This window comes from Nerophis lumbriciformis, linkage group LG09 (genome assembly GCF_033978685.3).
Source record: "Nerophis lumbriciformis linkage group LG09, RoL_Nlum_v2.1, whole genome shotgun sequence".
NCBI lineage: Eukaryota > Metazoa > Chordata > Actinopteri > Syngnathiformes > Syngnathidae > Nerophis > Nerophis lumbriciformis.
Genome location: NC_084556.2, coordinates 30,079,695 through 30,099,931, shown reverse-complemented (window position 1 = coordinate 30,099,931; position 20,237 = coordinate 30,079,695). Strand labels below are relative to the sequence as shown.

The 20,237-nt window shown below is 41.7% G+C and overlaps 1 protein-coding gene across 7 annotated transcripts in view; it reads left to right on the top strand.

Moving 5' to 3' along the window:
* Positions 1-20,237, top strand: part of slc8a4a (solute carrier family 8 member 4a) — a 102,389-nt gene that overhangs the window by 60,900 nt on the left and 21,252 nt on the right. For all 7 annotated transcript variants that reach the window (XM_061963384.1, XM_061963383.2, XM_061963379.2 and 4 more), the window contains 3 exons: positions 3,287-3,393; positions 5,615-5,733; positions 16,528-16,627. In XM_061963384.1, coding sequence (XP_061819368.1) covers positions 3,287-3,393; positions 5,615-5,733; positions 16,528-16,627 — 326 coding nt within the window. The remainder of the gene's footprint in view (positions 1-3,286; positions 3,394-5,614; positions 5,734-16,527; positions 16,628-20,237) is intronic.

Here is a 20,237-nt window from a genome sequence, read left to right as displayed (position 1 = left end):
AAAGTGCAGTTCCCCTTGAAGATTAACTGTCGCCCGAGTCTGAGTTCAAGAGTCCTCTGGAGCAGGTTTTCATCCAGGATGTCTCTGTACATTGCTGCATTCATCGTTCCCTCTATTCTGACTTGTCTCCCAGTTCCTGCCACGGAAAAACATAACCACAGCATGATGCTGCCACCACCATGCTTCACTGTAGGGATGGTATTGGCCTGGTGATGAGCGGTCCCTGGTTTCCTCCATACCATACCATACCATACCATACCATACCATACCAACTTTATTTATTAAGCCCTTAAAAAACCACCACAGTTGAAAATTATGCCTGGTATTTACGCCAAAGAGTTCAATCTTTGTCTCATCAGACAAGAGAATTTTGTTTCTCATGGTCTGAGAGTCTTCCAGGGGCATTTTGGCAAACTTTTACGAAGGAATGGCTTCTGTCTGCCCACTCTACCATACAGGCCTATGAAGTGGATTTCTGCAAGGAGGGTTATCCTTCTGTAAGATAATCCTCTCTCCACAGAGGAATGTTGTAGCTCTGACATATTGACCATCAGGTTTTTGGTCACCTCCCTGACTAGGGCCCTTCACCCCCAATCGCTCAGTTTAGACGGCCGGGCAGCTCTAGGAAGAGCCATGGTGGTTTCAAATGTCTTCCATTCCACTTCACGGAAGCAGATATTATTTTGTACCATTCCACAGATTTGTATCTTAGACAATTCCTTTGACTTCATTTTTCATCTAAATGGGAATATATGAACATCCCAGCAGTCGGTATCCTAATTACAGCAGACATTGTACAGTAAGTGATGTTTTATTATGTTTGTTGGCTCTCATAAAGTCTGCAGTGAGTAATAATCAGGGATGGAGAAGAAAAAAAAAAGCAAACATCAAGATGCGTTTTTTAAATCAATGCGCTGTGTATGCTTAAAATTATCAAAATATGTAAATATTAAATGTTATTATAAATGTGCCTGCCACTACAATACATATATACTTACATCATGTATATAAAACCCTAATGGAGGTGTTTGGATTATTTTTAGGAGCTCTTTAGGCAGAATTGAACGGCTGCCATAGACTCCATTGTAAGCGGAATTTTGATCCTATTTATTAATATTTAGAATGCATTAAGAAAAAAAAAATACATCCGTTGCCATGTCTTTCATAAAGAATATGAACGATAGGAAAAATTCCAAAAAAAAATGCAGTTCCTCTTTAACAAACTCAGGGAGTCAACACACAAATTGTACAAGAGCTGCTGTTCGCCACAACTCTATAAAAATGGGCACTCAGCATCAAGGGTTGGCATTGGGGGTTAAATCACCAAAAATGATTTGCGGGCGCAGCCATCGCTGCTGCTCACTGCTACCTTCACCTCCCAGGGGGTGATCAAGGGTGATGGGTCAAATGCAGAGAATAATTTCGCCACACCTAGTGTGTGTGTGACAATAATGGATACTTTAACTTTTTAACTCTGCCGCTCTCGCACAAGTCAAACATAACAGCGCCACCTATTGCAGGCCACACACACACACACACACACACACACACACACACACACACACACACACACACACACACACACACACACACACACACACACACCTCACAGATATCACACCATTGTCTTGTGGAGTTTAGTTTTGTTATGACTAGAGATGTCCGATAATATCGGACTGCCGATATTATCGGCCGATATATGCTTTAAAATGTAATCGGAAATTATCGGTATCGGTTTCAAAAAGTAAAATTCATGACTTTTTAAAATGCCGCTGTACGGAGTGGTATACGGACGTAGGGAGAAGTACAGAGCGCCAATAAACCTTAAAGGCACTGCCTTTGCGTGCCGGCCCAATCACATAATATCTACGGCTTTTCACACACACAAGTGAATGCAAGCATACTTGTTCAACAGCCATACAGGTCACACTGAGGGTGGCCGTATAAACAACTTTAACACTGTTACAAATATGTGCCACACTGTGAACCCACACCAAACAAGAATGACAAACACATTTCGGAAGAACATCCGCACCGTAACACAACAGAACAAATACCCAGAACCCCTTGCAGCACTAACTCTTCCGGGACGCTACAATATACACCGCCCGCTACTCCGTACCCCCCTCCCCCACCTCAACCTCCTAATGCTCTCTCAGGGAGAGCATGTCCCAAATTCCAAGCTGCTGTTTTGAGGCATGTTAAAAAAAAGAATGCACTTTGTGACTTCAATAATAAATATGGCAGTGCCATGTTGGCATTTTTTCCATAACTTGAGTTGATTTATTTTGGAAAATCTTGTAACATTGTTTAATGCATCCAGCGGGGCATCACAACAAAATTAGGCATAATAATGTGTTGATTCCACGACTGTATATATCGGTATCGGTTTATATTGGAATCGGTAATTAAGAGTTGGACAATATCGGAATATCGGATATCGGCAAAAAAGCCATTATCGGACATCTCTAGTTATGACCTTTCTTGACCACCGTAGGTATCCGCCATTTTTGTTTTGATGACGCCACAGACAGTAAAATGTACTTAACGTTAAAAGTGCTAAACTTGTTTACAATATTTTCCTTTTTGTAGTATTGATAAAGTCGATCAATTCCCTTTAAAACGATCTTGGATGGATATTGATACCTGTCTTTTGGAAGGCAAACTTGCCGAGCACAGATCGATATACTTGAACTTTAGGGAATATAAATCGATCTATCGATGTATCAATCAATCATTACACCCCTAATAGCTGTACTAACACACAATGTTTTAAACCTGCTGTTGAGAATTTGGGAGAAAATCAAACAAAAAAAGAAACTATTTTTTAGCCACTAAACATTCCACTTTGCTCACATGTTGAGCCGTTTCCAAAAATGACTTTGTTTTATGCAAGAGATGTATTGATTTTGAGCAAATAAGATTACTGGCCTTAATGTTGTGACCCAGCCTCATAAATAGTTTTTCAGCCTTGGCAAAGATTTGAAGTCACATATTGCTCAACAGTGGCTCTGCTATCTTCACATTCTGTGCAACAACTCACCATGATTCATTGTGTGGGTTGTCTACCTCTTGGCTCCTCAGCTACTGACTACAAACGCTAGTGTTTGGATTTTAAGGTCGAACCTGGCATTAGAAGTCGCTTGTTGTCGGCACAGAGCCAACGGACGCATTTGTCTTCTGTTTGTCAAATGGTTGCCATTTCCCGAATAATTATACTCATTAATCGATGTATGTCTTTGTGTTTCCATCCTCCCCTTTGCTCCTTTTGACCTTCTACTTCCAGGAAGCTGCTTAATGTGAAGATCATCGATGATGAGGAGTATGAGAAGAACAAGACTTTCAACATTATTTTGGAGGAGCCCATTCTGCTGGAAGTGGGACAAAGACATGGTTAGCGGGGTTGGGTATCGTTTACATATTCTCCAAAACCGGCACTAAATTAGTACTTTTGAAACGGGATATATTGCCTGAATCCACTCAAAAAAGTGAAAAAGTGAGGTAACATAATAATCCATAACATTGCTCAGAAGCAAACAATCAGCTGACAGGTCTCCAGTCGCCGACTGACATCATTTGATCGCGCCAAGTTTGCGTTGAATCAAAACACACCTTGCTTAAATACACATCCACCGAACATGCAAATTTATTGCAATGGTTTAGATTATATATTTGATATGATATATCAAGGGTAGGGAACCTATGGCTCTCGAGCCAGATGTGGTTATTTTGATGACTGCATCAAAATTGCTTAACACGATAAGTCATGACAAATTCCGCTGGTAATCACAGTGTTAAAAATAACATTCAAAATATAAAACATTCTCATGCATTTTATTCCATCCATCCGTTTCTACCGCACCTGTTCAAGAAGTCGCATTAATGGTAAGAAGTATTTTATTTAATAAATAAAATACTTCTTACCGTTTATGTGACTTCTTGAACAGGTGCGGTATTATTGTCTCATGAACTGAACTAACATCGTAAACCGGAAGTGCCCAAACTGATGACGCGCAGCATTTTCCCATCGCCACAAGGTGTCAGTAATAGTCCACAATCAAACGGGCATATCAAAAACTGTTTTATTTTAGATACTGTATGTAATACTCCATGTTAAAAGTTCAGACGAGAGGAAAAAATAAACGATCGCTGCTAACTGTTGCTGCTTGTTGTCACTTCTTCTGCAGCCGAGTAGTCGCAAGAATGATCTCTGGGATAACTACCGCCCTCTACCACCAGGAGGCGGGATTACTGCGAGCCTCACCCAGTGCGTCTAAGCAGCCGTTTTATGATTGCTCAGCACAAGAAATACGTTACACACATACAGTTGTTGACAAAATACACTGTACATTATATACCTCAGCTAACTAAACTATGGAAATGTATAATATAATTCATATAGCAATACGGTCTCACTGCACAGCAGGCCAGCAGTTAGCATTGCGCAATCCACGGCGAGGCTCAACTGGCTGGTGACTCACCGCAAGTCTCTTCTCAGTATTTGAACGGCAAATGTGAAAATTCAGCGATTTTGAATAAAAATAATCTAAAACCGGTGAAGTTAAATGGAAAATAACTTTATAGTATAATCACTGGATACATATAACAATTTAATTTTTTTTTTTTCTTTTTACATTTTTTTCTTTCCATGATGGCACGTGAGGCCCCGCCTCACCTGCCTCCCCTAACTGCACGTCACTGTTATTTATTATTGGTTACTTTCGGAATAACAATGTTATTAAAAAGAATAAGCGACTTATTATACTCTAAAAATGTTGGTCTTACTTAAAAACGCACGCATTTAGTTGTATTCAGTGTTAAAAAATATTGCATGGCTCTCACGGAAATACATTTTAAAATATTTGGTTTTCATGGCTCTCTCAGCCAAAAAGGTTCCCGACCCCTGTGATACATCATGTCAAAGGTCTGTGCTCTGCACATGAATGCCATACATAAATATTACCGTATTTCCAGCTAAGTGTCATTGGAATGAATAGAAACACGGTGATGGATCTGTGTGGTCTTTACAACATGATGACATAACAACAGCATTGCACATTGCACTGCAAACATAGTTGACTTGTTTAAGACCTAAAAAGCAGGTGCTGATAAAATACTTTCCTGCTGTGAGATGTTACATGATTTTGGTGGTGTACAACCTCTTGTGCTTACAAAAATGGTAATAAAAATAAAGATAAAAATATAGCACTGATAAGAATGCAGATGAATACGGAAAAGTAAAGTACAAAATAAAACAAAATACTGTCATTTCTGTTCTTTACCTACTAAGTTTTTTGGTCTGGTTACTACCGTTTACATCAGCTACTGATGCTACTGAGTTTCCATTTCCTGACAAATTTTCTTTTTTTACTTGGCATCCTTTCAACTTCACATTTCCATTCTAATGTTTATTATAGTATGTCCACTTTATGACTTTTGTGGCCACAAGTTAGACAAGGTGATGATTTGATCCTCTATCTAACACGGCTTCTGTTGAGCCAGCAGTGCAAATAAGACCACTGATTGATTACTATTTTATCATCTTTGCTCATTTTGATTACAATGTTTCCAATCTTGTTCTGGACACCCAGCTGACATTTGTCCTCTCGTGCAGGAGACACCAATGATAACAAGACACCGATTGGTCCAGAGGACGTGGCAAAGATGGGCTGCCCATGCCTGGGGGAGCATACCAGCCTAGAGGTGGTCATTGAGGAGTCTTATGAGTTTAAGGTAATTCCTCAAACACTACTTTTACTGAATGAAACTTCACGCTCTAAGGCCACGCCCTGCCTTGGTTGATTGATACGTAACTCTAACAAAAATGAAGTGAATTAAAAATTACATTCACAGGATTCCAAATGACCACAGGGTGGTGGTGGTTACTCGATAAAAATATAAACACAGCTCATCCATCCATTCTTTTCTTCCAGGCTGCTTTTTCTGTGCAGAGCCACAGAGGGAGTGGAGCTTTCGGGGTTTTGATACTTGAATGGAATGATTTTCTATATTCAAACAAAAAAGGCTTCGATATATTTAGTTTGCATTGTGGTTCAAGATACCAATTACATTTCACAGGACTTCTTTGGAGTCCATTCAAGTAATAATGATAATCTGTGATGAGTGAGGTTGCAAGAACTAAAAACTTGTAGTATCCTTGGGCATTGGAAGCTCTTAAAGAGTAGCAGTATAGAATAGAATATTATAGAATATGTATGCACTTTATGGACAACGGCAGAGGACAATACAAGACCTACAAAGATTAGAGGGGTAAATGGCCTCAGTCGCCATTACCTAGAGTGCTCTGTTAAGTCTGATTGCATTTGTTACTACACAGATGACGGAAATCAGAAGTGAAAAGGTGAGTTCGGCTGACCATGGAACTGCACAGACTGAGAGTGAAACACAGTTAAAATATAGATGAATGGCAATAATCCTTCAAAGCTCTCCAAAAGTTCTTGACTCTGGAGACTGAACATGGGAACGTTCAGTAAACATTACGGATGAAACTCTAAGGGAATTTGTGAAGGAGCCCTTGAAACCAGAAATGCTTAAGGATTTGACAAAATTGTACAGTCCAGGGTTTTGCAACTGGTGGCTATGGAGCCGGATGCGGCTCTTCTGACTCCTTGTTGTGGCTCCCTCAGGATTTTTTGAACCCCAGAGTGAGAAAAGTTAGCATTTTTAAAAAGAGTTCTGTCATTTCCGACTGACTGTGAGGCCGTGAATGATATAAAGTCCTGAGGCACGAGGAAGGCAAATAAAAGGGACTGGAAGCCTATGTGTTTCGTTCAGCTTCTTGAGTGTGCAACCCCTTGGATAAGCTAACAATGAATACTTGCTAAAAAAAATTAAAAAAAAGAAAAGACAAAAGGAAAAAGAGTTTAAATACACATGGACAAATTGCTTTTCTTGTAAAATAAAAAAGCTTAAAACTTTTATGGGTTGTGTTATGTTTTGCGGATCTGTACTATTTTTTTTAGTGGAAGAGGCGGCAAAATGTTTCTTTTGATAGCAAAGGTTGTAGACCCCTGGTATAGTCTATTCACTTTCAGATATCATACCATACCATCACAGATGCTGGCTTTTGAACTTTGCGCCTAGAACAATCTGGATGGTTCTTTTCTTCTTTGGTCCGGAGGACACAACATCCACAGTTTCCAAAAAAATGTGAACTCGTCAGACCACAGAACGCTGTCCCACTTTGCATCAGTCAAGATGAGCTCGGGCCCAGCGAAGCCGGCGGCGTTTCTGGGTGTTGTTGATTAAATGGATTTTGCTTTGCATAGTAGAGTTTTAACCTGCACTTACAGATGTAGCAACAAACTGTAGTTACTGGCAGTGGTTTTCTGAAGTGTTCCTGAGCCCATGTGGTGATATCCTTTACACACTGATGTCGCTTTTTTATGCAGTGCCGCCTGAGGGATCAAAGGTCACGGGCATTCAATGTTACGTGCAGTGATTTCTCCAGATTCTCTTAACCTTTTGATGATAATACAGACCTTAGATGGTGAAATCCCTAAATTCCTTGCAACAACTGGTTGAGAAATGTTGTTCTTAAACTGTTCGACAATTTGCTCACGCATTTGTTGACAAAGTGGTGACCCTCGTCCCATCCTTGTTTGTGAATGACTGAGCATTTCATGGAATCTACTTTTATACCCAATCATGGCACCCACCTGTTCCCAATTAGCCTGTCCACCTGTAGGATTTTCCAAATAAGTGTTTGATGAGCATTCCTCAATTTTCTCAGACTTTTTTGCTACTTGTGCCAGCTTTTTTGAAACATGTTGCAGGCATCAAATTCCAAATGAGCTAATATTTGCAAAAAATAACAAATGTATCTTGTCTTTGCAGTGTATTCAATTGAATATAGGTTGAAAAGGATTTGCAAATCAAGGTATTCTGTTTTTATTTACGATTTACACAACGTGCCAACTTCACTGGTGTTGTGTTTTGTACATTATACACATATTTTATTTTGAGTAGTTACAGTACATTGGGGCAATAATCACAGGCCAGATGAAATCGTTTGGAACGTCTGTCAGTACCAGGATGTTCAAGTACGGTCGATATACGTGTGGTCCCCTTCCGCTGTGGTCGCACACACAAAACAACAATGTGCTTTTTGATTTTTGACAGTTAATACAGACTGGCGCTATGGTCCTTTTATACTCATCTCAATGAATGAGGTGTCTAAATTGAAGCAACCCGAATAGATTTGATAGTTTTATGGAAGTTTCTTTCATCAGTTTATTTTGAGTGGTGTACACTGCATTCAAAATTCAAGTGCAATATAAAGTTTCACCTTCTCTGGGCCCTGGACTTATACCAGCTTGAAAGGGGCGCGCAAAACAAATAAACTCAAATCGACGGGAGAATAGGCAGAAGGTCAGATTTGACCATTAACGCCCACATTTAAGGACCTAAGTTAATTAATCAAACAATAAATTAAAATTGACTTGATAACTTTCTCGGCAGCGATAAATTGTCATGTCTGTGTGTGTTTCTTTTCTTCGTCTCTTGCTTCCAAACTGGGTGCAAGAGGGTTCACTCTGTCTATCGTTGTCAGGACCTCAGCATGTTCATTCAATAGCAGAACTACATGAACGGAATAAACCCTCTTGTCACTCATTCACAATCTTTGTCTCTGTGAGTTAAAGCTGGACTTCTAGCTTTTGACAGCATCAGAGCCTTGCTTGTCGCTAGTGAGAACCACCACAGGGTAGCAACACTTAAGAGAGAAAAGTTGAGGGAATATGTTGGCTTCAAACCGAATGAGCAAGATCACCCTATCAACACGAACAAACAACAAAAAAGACCCAAACTACAGCAAGTTTTGCTGACAGATATTAAGAGTCTATTTTATTTTCATTGCTTGTTTACCGTATTTTTTGGACCATAGAGCGCACCAGATTATAAGGCGAACTGCCGATAAACAGGTCTACACAGGTGTATTTTCATGCAAAAGGCACATCTAATTATAGAGCACTGTGGGGGGGCGTGGCCTGCGGAGAAGCGGGGCGTGTCAGGACCGGCTACGAGATTAGCGGCAGGTACGTAGATGGCACAGCTGTGGGTGTTTGTCTGATCACCTGCCGCTCTGTTAAAGGCAGCGGTCGGGAAGGAGAAAGGTTGTTGATGGTGGAGAGAAAACCCGAGCACAAACGAGAGTGAGGGGGAGACAGACAGATATGACTGAAAACGAACACAAACAACATTTATTGCAAAATAAATCATTGTTCAGAAAGATGAACGAGGCGGTCATGTCAATAATTGGTGGTCAGAAGAACCCAAAAGAGCAAGTCTTCCACAGGCACATTAAAAGGGTCATATTAGTGAAGTGAACTATATTTATATAGCGCCTTTTCTCTAGTGATTCAAAGCGCTTTACATAGTGAAACCCATTATCTACATCTTTTAAGCTACATTTAAACCAGTGTGGAGCAGGTGGGTAGAGTGTCTTGCCCAAGGACACAACAGCACGACTAGGATGGCGTAAGCGGGAATCGAACCTGGAACCCTCAAGTTGCTGGCCCAGCCACTCTCCCAACCAAGCCACACCACCCCAAATATTCTAAAAAAACCAAAATGGTATTATAAATGGCAAAAGCAGAAGATGGAGATTGTTCACTACGGCGCGGACTACAATGGCAGACGCACCGAAAAATGTTGGGATTTATGCAGATCCCAAACACACAACAGCAGGTAGCAATAGTTGGTTTTGCATAATGCAAAACAAAACGCCAGATAGGTCTCCTAATAGGTGCCATTTTGGGGTCGTTATACACACACCATAACAATACCCGTATGTTGAAGCACAGTACGTCTGATTATGGTAGCCGTAATGCTCCGACAAGCCATCAAGTGGTGCGGCTTCCAAGCTTACCAAAGTCGTATTAAAACATTTTGACAGTTGTTTTAGCGTTAGTGTGAGTAATGTTCTATATTCTCTATGAAACATAACATTTTGCATTTTGGTGTTGCTTGCTTATGGGTACTTGCTAGCACCATTTATTGAACAGGCGTCAACCTGCAGTCCACATATATCTTTTATGTGTGATTGTAATCTACTGGTCTCACTTACAAACTACACCATGTAACACATAAAATTGGTTCGAGGTTAGTAAGCACAACCAGAATTAATACGTACATCAGGCGCTGAGGGCGCATTGTCAAATTTTGGGAAAATGAAAGGATTTTAAGTGCGCCTTGTAGTCCGAAAAATAAGTTACGTAATTAGGATAAATAAAAGTTCCTGATTTTTCAATTACAAAAGTAAAAAATGCTAATGAAAAAAGTTGACTTTGTTTTAACGGGTCACTTGCATTATAATTATGTATTATGCTTAATATGGTTGAAAAATATTGTTTAACATCAATAATTTGTCAAATAATATATCGTCCAGCAAAATTTGCTATCGCCCCAGGCCTAATGTTAGCATGCTAATAGTTAGCATTTGTGAAATGACAAAATATTTGATTCTGAAGTGTACACCTGAAAAATTAGTTAAAAGGCTAACATGCTAATGTTAGCATACTACCAAAAATATATAACTCTTAGATGTAGTGTATATTTTCAAAATGAGTAAAATAGCGAGCATGCTAACATTGGCATGTTTAAAGTTAGCATACAAGAAATAAAATATTTGACTCGGAGGTATATACCTGCAAAATTAGCTAAAAAGCTAGCATGCTAACAAGATGGATTCAAGTAACAAAATACATGACTTATCAAATGAGCAAAAAAGTTAGCATGTTTGTTTTTTGCTCTTTTTTCCCCACAACGTTAGGATGCTCAGAGTAAGCATACAAGAAATATCAAAAAAAAATTGACTGAGAGGTACAAACCTGCAAAATGAGATTAAAAAGTTACCATTTTAATATTAGCACGCTAACATGCTAATGTTAGCATATTAGCAATTGACTAAGATTAAGACTGTGAAAGGGTTTGAATCAATGGAAAAAATTTGGCTGTGGTAACAATATTTTATTAGGGAATAAGTGTTCCGTGAACACGAGAAATTGGGAAAATGTGTTTGTACATAAAAATGTTATAGCCTGAATGTCCTGAACAATTCTATATGTGTGAATTCTGAGCATAAATTCCCAGAGGATTGTCAACAGCAATGTATTGTAGATAATTTATTCTAGTGGAACAATAAACACTAAGGTGTATAGCAGCAGTGTGGCAAGAACCAGTATTTTGTAGGAGTTTTGCTGGTGTCTATGGTCGCAGCTACTAACACTAATCATTTCCCTCTTATAAAAGAGAGATATCTTATAAATACGTGAGTAATTTTACATGAATCAAGCAAAGTTTATTAGACGTTTGACGCATTTTATCCATGTGCCTGTGTTATGTCGTACTGGGGAAGGAGACGGCACGATAACAGGATATCAAGCTTCAACAGGTTTATTGCGTGCTTGATGAGTGAATGGAGTGTGTATGCTACTATGTGTGTGAATTTACCATATAAATACCATAAATTATGTTGAGGTGCGTGTTGAATGAAAAGCGTCCAAGTCCAAAGGGAAATCCAAGGGGGAGGGTCCAAGGTCCAAGCGAGATCGGGGCAGGAGGGCGAAATCCGGAAGTCCAAAACTGGGTCAAGGATCGGGAAGAGCAAGCAGAGTCCAGGAGGGAAATATGGCAGCGGAGGTATACAGCGAGGCTGGAATACGGGTACTGTGGGAAGAATGAAAGACAACACTGGGATCAGGAAATGAGGCACAAGGAAAGCAGGCAAACGAGCGTGAGCTGGAGGGAAGTCAGAGACGTGAAGCTTACTGCGAGCAGAGAGACGTTCCGACGACGAGTCAGCGTCGAAGATTCTTATACGGTCCTCCCTCATCAGTTCCAGGTGCGTTGGGTGTTGATTGCCTCCGGCTGCGGCGGAGTGTGGGCGCGGTCCGCGTGATGAGCGAGGGGGCGTGTCTGGTGCTCACAGCGGAGCTTCTGAGCGCTGCCGCAGAAGAGGGAAGCACCAAACGCGTGTGCGCCGTAACAGAAATCCATAGATATGTGAGACCATGGCCGACTAGGGATGGGAAGAGGACACAGCAGTCCTGCCGGTGGTCTGTGGGATAGTTTATTTTGTGCACAAGTGCTGCATGCGGCGATAAACTCACGGGTATCCTTAGCCATGGATGGCCACCAAAACCGCCGGCGGATGAAGGAAAGAGTGCGTTGAAATCCCGGATGACAGGAAGACACTGGAATGTCCCCACTCCAAAACTTGAGGACGAAGTTCCCGATGAACAAATAATCTGTTGGGAGGTCCGCCATCTGGTCCCAGTCTCTCTTTCAAGGAGTCTTGGACAAGACCCTCCACTTTCCAAATGACCATGCCGATAATCCTGGAGAGTGGAAGAATGGTTTCTTCTGGGGTCTTGTCGGGGGTTTCTTCCGAGAACTGGCGAGAGAGTGCATCAGCTTTGGTATTACAGGATCCTGGTCTGAAAGAAAGAACATAATTGAAGCGACCAAAAAACTGAGACCAACGGGCCTGCCGATCGAGTCTTTTGGCTGATCGGACATGAAGGAGATTACGGTGATCAGTGAGAACCTGAAATTGATGTTTAGCACCTTCCAACCAATGTCTCCACTCCTTTAAAGCCTCGTAGACAGCAATTAACTCCCGGTTCCCAGCATCATAATTACGCTCAGCAGGGGATAAACGTCTAGAAAAAAAATGCACAAGGGTGGATCTTGCTGTCCTGTTTGGAGCGTTGCGGGAGGACTGCCCCAACTCCTGAATCTGATGCATCAACATCAACAATGAAGGGGCAGTCTTGATCCGGATACACAAGTATGGGTGCAGAGACAAAGCTCCTCTTCAGGCACCAAAATGCCATATCTGCTTCACGGTTCCACTGAAAAGGTCTGTTGGTTGATGTAAGTGCATGAAGAGGTGCGGCCAACTTACTGAAATCCTTGATAAATCTTCTGTAAAATCCAGCGAATCCCAGAAAACGACGTAACTCGGTACGAGTAGAGGGTTGAGGCCATTCCACTACCGCAGTCACTTTTTTTGGGTCAGCCTTGATGTGTCCTTTTTCAATGACAAAACCAAGAAAATCAACTGACAAGGAATGAAACTCACATTTTTCAGCCTTGACAAATAGGCGGTTCTCCAGTAATCGTTGAAGGACGAGACGGACGTGGTGCTGGTGTTCCTGAGAGTTCTTGGAAAAAATTAGTGTCATCCAGGTAGACCACCACAAATCGATCAATCATATCCCTAAGAAAGTCATTGACAAGGGCCTGAAAGACAGCGGGAGCATTGGTCAGTCCAAAAGGCATTACTTTATATTCAAAATGACCCAGGTGAGTATTAAATGCTGTCTTCCACTCGTCTCCCTCCCTGATGCGGACCAGATGATAAGCATTGCGAAGATCTAACTTGGAGAAGATGGTGGCAGGGGTGAGAGGTTCAAAGGATGAATTAAGTAGGAGTAGAGGATACTTGTTCTTAATGGTGATACTGTTCAGTTGACGGTAGTCGATGCAGGGACGAAGTGACCCATCCTCCTTGTTCACAAAGAAAAATCCAGCGGCGACAGGTGATTTAGATGGTCTGATGATACCAGAAGCAAGGGACTCCGAGATGTAATCTTTCATAGCTTGTTTTTCAGGGAGGGACAAATTATACAATCGACTGCTAGGGAGGGACAAATTATACAATCGACTGCTAGGGAGGGCTGCATTAGGGATGAGGTCGATAGACCTTCAGACTGCACTGTGAGGTGGAAGAGACAAGGCTTGTTCCTTACTGAAAACGGAGGCTAAATCATGGTAAACCTTGGGGACTCGGGAGAGGTCCACCGGTGGTGAGGCTGGTCTAGGGCTTTTGGAATGAACTACTGCAGATTTAAGACAATGAGCATGGCAGTGATTACTCCAAGCCAGAATCTTGCCAGTAGACCAGGAGATGTGGGGATCATGTTGAACGAGCCAAGATCGGCCTAGGACGAGGGGGGCTACTGGAGCGTCCAAAACCCAGAAGCTGATGGTCTCTGTGTGGTTGCCAGAAAGAGTAAGGGACAATGGTTTAGTGCGGTATTTGATAGGGCCCAAAGGGTGACCATCTAGAGCCTGGGCAGACACAAAAATTTCTAAAAGGTACTAATGGAATACATTTTTCTTGGGCGTACCTTAAGTCCATGAAACTTTCGTCGGCTCCGGAGTCCAGGTATGCGTCCATGAACAACGTCCTAGCTTGCCAGGTCAAGCTTGCGGGGAACAAAATACTGGGGTTCCTCCTGGAGGGAGTCGTGGGGATAGAAGTTTGACTCACCAGGATACCCTTGACTGGTGAGTCCGATCTTTTGGCCGAAGCGTGCAGTCGCGTATCAGATGATCTGCCCGACCACAGTATAGACAGAGTCGGAGTTGGAACCTCCGTTCTCGTTCCTCAAATGATAGTTGGGACCTGCCAATCTGCATGGGTTCTTGAGGTGTGGTAAGAACCGGTGTTATGGAGACAGGACTTCGGGTGAAGGAACGGTTAGTGGACCCAGAGACTCTAGCAGAAGCTGTGTTGCCAAAACTACTCTCCCTCTCCGCCTCACGTTCCATAAGTCTTTGGTCGAATAGAGGGGCTAACTCAATGAGGTCTTGACAGTTAGCAGGTCTGTCTCGCAACAAACCGTCCTTAATAGTCATTTAGTCCTCTACGATAAGCGCTTTGAAGTGCCTTGTCATCCCATCCACTCTCTGCCGCCAGGGTTCTAAACTCCAAGGTATAAGTAGCCACCGATCGGGGGCCCTGTCGCATGGAATGTAGTCTGGAAGCGGCGTCTCCGCCATTAGCAGGATGGTCGAATACTGCCAAAAATTCTTTGCGAAAAGCCGCAAAATTGGTGTTTATTCTAGAATCTTTACTGAGAGCAGCCGTGGCCCACTTCAGCGCTGGTCCCGATAGTAGGGAAAATACAAAAGCAATCTTAGCACCGTCATTAGCATAACGGGAAGGTTGGTGTAGAAAAATTAGCTCGCATTGAACCAAGAAGCCATGACAGTCTTCAAAATTTCCCTCAAAATTTTTAGGGCTTGCTATCTTAGGTTCCCGGAGGGGTGTAGCGCCCCCGGTGGCGAGTGTATTGGGTGGGCTAATGACAGGTGTGGGGGGTGTCACCTGACCAATGCTGAGGTTGTCGATCTTGGACAACAGGCTGGCGAAAGCAACGTCCAATTTGTCCTCCAGGGTGGAAAAACGGACTTGGTGTTGCTGGATGGCAGACTGGAGTGAGGACAAGTCTGCACTGGGGGAGGTCCTAGCCAGAGGTCCGGGCAAAGACTTGGGAGGGCCGTCTGGTTCCATTGTGGTCGGAACGTACTGTTATGTCGTACTGGGGAAGGAGACGGCACGATAACAAGATATCAAGCTTCAACAGGTTTATTGCGTGCTTGATGAGTGAATGGAGTGTGTATGCTACTATGTGTTTTGCATGAGAAACTATGTGTGTGAATTTACCATATAAATACCATAAATTATGTTGAGGTGCGTGTTGAATGAAAAGCGTCCAAGTCCAAAGGGAAATCCAAGGGGGAGGGTCCAAGGTCCAAGCGAGATCGGGGCAGGAGGGCGAAATCCGGAAGTCCAAAACTGGGTCAAGGATCGGGAAGAGCAAGCAGAGTCCAGGAGGGAAATATGGCAGCGGAGGTATACAGTGAGGCTGGAATACGGGTACTGTGGGAAGAATGAAAGACAACACTGGGATCAGGAAATGAGGCACAAGGAAAGCAGGCAAACGAGCGTGAGCTGGAGGGAAGTCAGAGACGTGAAGCTTACTGCGAGCAGAACGACGTTCCGACGACGATGAGTCAGCGTCGAAGGTTCTTATACGGTCCTCCCTCATCAGTTCCAGGTGCGTTGGGTGTTGATTGCCTCCGGCTGCGGCGGAGTGTGGGCGCGGCCCGCGTGATGAGCGAGGGGGCGTGTCTGGTGCTCACAGCGGAGCTTCTGAGCGCTGCCGCAGAAGAGGGAAGCACCAAACGCGTGTGCGCTGTAACAGCCTGGTTGACATGAAGCAGACACATTTATGCACTGTTTGGTGCAAATGTAGCCTATAATTAGCTTTTAATAAAGATGACAATGCAGGAAAACGACCATGTACCACTCGTTCTAATCAGGTCATTAATGTTATTACTCTGCAAGAACCATCCTATATTTAAGGTTCTACTCAAGTGCTTCTATTAGAGCTGCATCATTTCCAAGCTGGCATTGATGACATCATGACTTTAATCTCAAAGTATTCGCTCCTTTCCTCCCTTTTAGAGCTACAGAAGCCATTTGCTCATCTTTTTCCAGTTCAAGCTCATAAGAGCTCTATATTTTCTGCACTGGTGGAAAAAGACGACATAATGCTTGCAAAGAGGCTTTTCTCCTGAGGTACACTTGGTTCTGTGCTCCTTTGCGTCTGTTTTGGTGATTCACTGTGTGCTTAGCTGTGACACCTTAATGCAGGACTGATACGGTTTAAAAAAATAAATCAAAGTTGCTGTCTTTGTGTTTCTCCACAGAGCACGGTTGACAAGCTGATTAAGAAGACTAACCTGGCTCTGGTGGTGGGGAGCAGCAGCTGGAGGGAACAGTTTGTTAGTGCGGTCACTGTCAGTGCAGGTGAGTTGAAGTCTTCTTAAAAAGTCCCATCAGTTCACTACTGTGGAAGGTAAAAAAAAACAAAAAAGTCAGAGCTTCATCAACTTTTCCAGCTGCTTCTCATTAGTACCACCTTTGAAGCATCCAAACATTCCAACTTACTGGACTCACTTTTCAACATTCATTAAATATTTTCATAACTTTTGGGATGATACATTGACACTAGGGATGTCCGATAATGGCTTTTTGCCGATATCCGATATTCCGATATTGTCCAACTCTTTAATTACCGATACCGATATCAACCGATATATAAAGTCGTGGAATTAACACATTAGTATGCCTATTTTGGACAACCAGGTATAGTGTAGATAAGGTACTTTAAAAAAAATAATAATAAAATAAAATAAGATAAATAAATTAAAAACATTTTCTTGAATAAAAAAGAAAGCAAAACAATATAAAAACAGTTACATTGAAACTAGTAATTAATGAAAATGAGTAAAATTAACTGTTAAAGGTTAGTAGTATAGTGGACCAGCAGCACGCACAATCATGTGTGCTTACGGACTGTATCCCTTGCAGACTGTATTGATATAAATTGATGTATAATGTAGGAACCAGAATATTAATAACAGAAAGAAACAACCCTTTTGTGTGAATGAGTGTGAATGAGTGTAAATGGGGGAGGAAGGTTTTTTGGGTTGGTGCACTAATTGTAAGTGTATCTTGTGTTTTTTATGTTGATTTAATAAAAAAACAAACAAAAAAAAACACAAAAAAAACCCATACCGATAAAAAAAAACCTGATACCGATAATTTCCGATATTACATTTTAACGCATTTATCGGCCGATAATATCGGTAGGCCGATATTATGTATCGCCTTCACTGGCACTTAGTGACTTTGGGGAGGGGGACAGGAACCCTGCCGCACACAAAAAATACAAATGTTTTGACTTGCTTTACGGCACACGTCACTCCCTCTGTCCCCGTTTGTTAAAAAGACGGAAGTCGATGCGAACGCCTGCGTGCAATTACTGCTATCATGGCAGAAGCTGTAAAACAACCAAAGAAACAAAAAGTTTTGTCGGAGCTTACCTGGATAAATGGACAGTCAGGACAGGATCAACATTGACTTGCTGATGTGAGCTCAAAGACAAAGTATTTCAGATTGATGCTGTCTTGGCTATGTTCCTGCTGGACTAGTTCACTCAAATCAAAATGCTAATGCTAATGTTAGCTATCGGAAATTTGCGTGGTAGCAATAAATAGCCACAAGCGTGATAGTTTCACTACCACTTCCTTTGGAAAAAATCTCCCGCTAGTCTTTCTTTGCTTCGGACCTGCATCCGCCCCGATACATTTTTGGTAGTAGTGTCATGTTTGTAGCTCAATCCAAGATCATTTCTTGATAGTGTCTGCTATTTACCATCAGCACAGCCATTAGAGACGTAATGTTTGTGACAATATTACAGCAGGCGTCATGTCAGTTCAATGCTATATGCGCTAGTCCTCATGGGAAATGTGGTTTTCTTCTGGCAAAACACTACCGCTTTGGTCCACTGGCGCCGCCAAAATCAACCAAAACTGAAAGTCCTTAAGTGGGGCTTTAAATGTTTCAATATATTTATGGTAAATGCTCTTGACAGTTTAACTATATCAACTCACTATTTATGTACCGTATTTTTCGGACCATAGGGCGCACCGGATTATAAGGCGCACTGCCGATGAGCGGGTCTATTCAGGTCTATTTTCATACAAAACCTGCTCAGTGGCCTAGTGGTTAGAGTGTCTGCCCTGAGATCGGTAGGTCGTGAGTTCAAACGCCGGCCGAGTCTTACCAAAGACTAGAAAAAATGGGACCGATTACCTCCCTGCTTGACACTCAGCATCAAGGGTTAGAATTGGTGGTTAAATCACCGCTGCTGCTCACTGCTCCCCTCACCTCCCAGGGGGTGAAACAAGGGGATGGGTCAAATGCAGAGGGTAATTTCACCACATCTAGTGTGTTTGACTATCAGTGGTACTTTAACTTTATTAAGGCGCATTAAAGGGGTCACATTATGATTTTTTCTACATTTAAAACACTTCCTTGGGGTCTACATAACATTTAATGGTGGTTCTTTGGTCAAAATGTTGCATTGATTAGCGCACAATTTTTTAGGACTTATGCAGATCCCAAATACAGATCAGCAGGTACCAGAAGGTAAGAAAAGTTGGTTTTGCATAATATTGCAAAACAAAACGGCAAATATGTCTGCTAATAGGTTCCATTTTGCAGTCCATATACACACACAATAATAATACTTGTATGTCTGACTACGGTAGTTGTAATGTGCTGACAATCCATCAAGCAGTGCGGCTTCATAGCTTACCAAAGTCGTACTAAAACATTTTGACATATTTTTGAGCACAGTGTGTAATGTTTTATATTCTCAATGGAACATTTAAAGTTTTGGTGTTGTTTACTGGCGTCATATTGCAGTCTATACTCTTATGTGTGACTGCCATCTACTGGTCACACTTATCATTACACCACGTACCAAACAAAATTGATTCGAGGTCGGTAAGCACAACCAGAATTATTCCGTACATTAGACGCACCGGGTTATAAGGCGCACTGTCGATTTTTAAGAAAACAAAAGGATTTTAAGTGCACCTTATAGTCCGAAAAATATGGTAAGTATTCACCAAGTTTGTAATCATTACCAAAAAACAACATGATTTTGAGAAAATAAAAATATCGACCAATCATATAGTGATACTACCCTTGGTATCGATAACACCAATTCATGGATGGATCCACTCTTGCATGTTGTGTACCAACTGTGAAAATGCTGTTGCTGTTATATAAGCCTCTCTATAAACTCCTTTAATCTTCCTGTTAATTTCTTATTAATAACTGCTTACTTTCAGCTACAACGTAGTTCCATCTACACTTCTTCAACTTTATTAAGCACTTGTTTTTTTTTTGGTGTTGTTTCAAGCTAGTTTAGCAGCTTCCTAGCTTGCTAGCTTGCTCTCAGTGTATAAAATGTTTAGTCTCATCCTCCAGTGAAAATGCTACTTCATATTAATACGTAAAGGGAAACTGCACTTTTTTTGGGAATTTTGCCTATCATTCACAATAATTATGACAGACATGACGACGGATGGATTTTTTTTAATGCATTCTAAATATTAAATAAACGTGAATAAAAGTCCACTTACAGCGGAGCCAATGGGAACTCCTCTATTTTGCCCATTAAATCCAATAAATAACCTTTCAAAAACTGCCAAAAATACTCTATTTACATTTGGTGACTTGAATATTAACCAAGTATTAGTGATATTGTTATTATAAGCACTAACGCACACAAGCTATTTATAGCGGCGCCGTGAACACTTCCATGTGTGCCCATGTGTAAATCATTGAGTGGTCTGCTGCTTCCTCGTTTCCTTGCTCCATGTAAGTTTATTCTAGATCATAAATAATGCGTCACACCTGGACAGAAGAAGTCTGAGTAGGTATTCCGACAGGTCGGTACACTTTGACAGCCATTTAGAACTCGGAAATGGCCAGAACGACACAAAAAGACACTTGGATCCCTCCGCCACTTCCCCCACCCCGTTTCTTTGCGAGAATTATG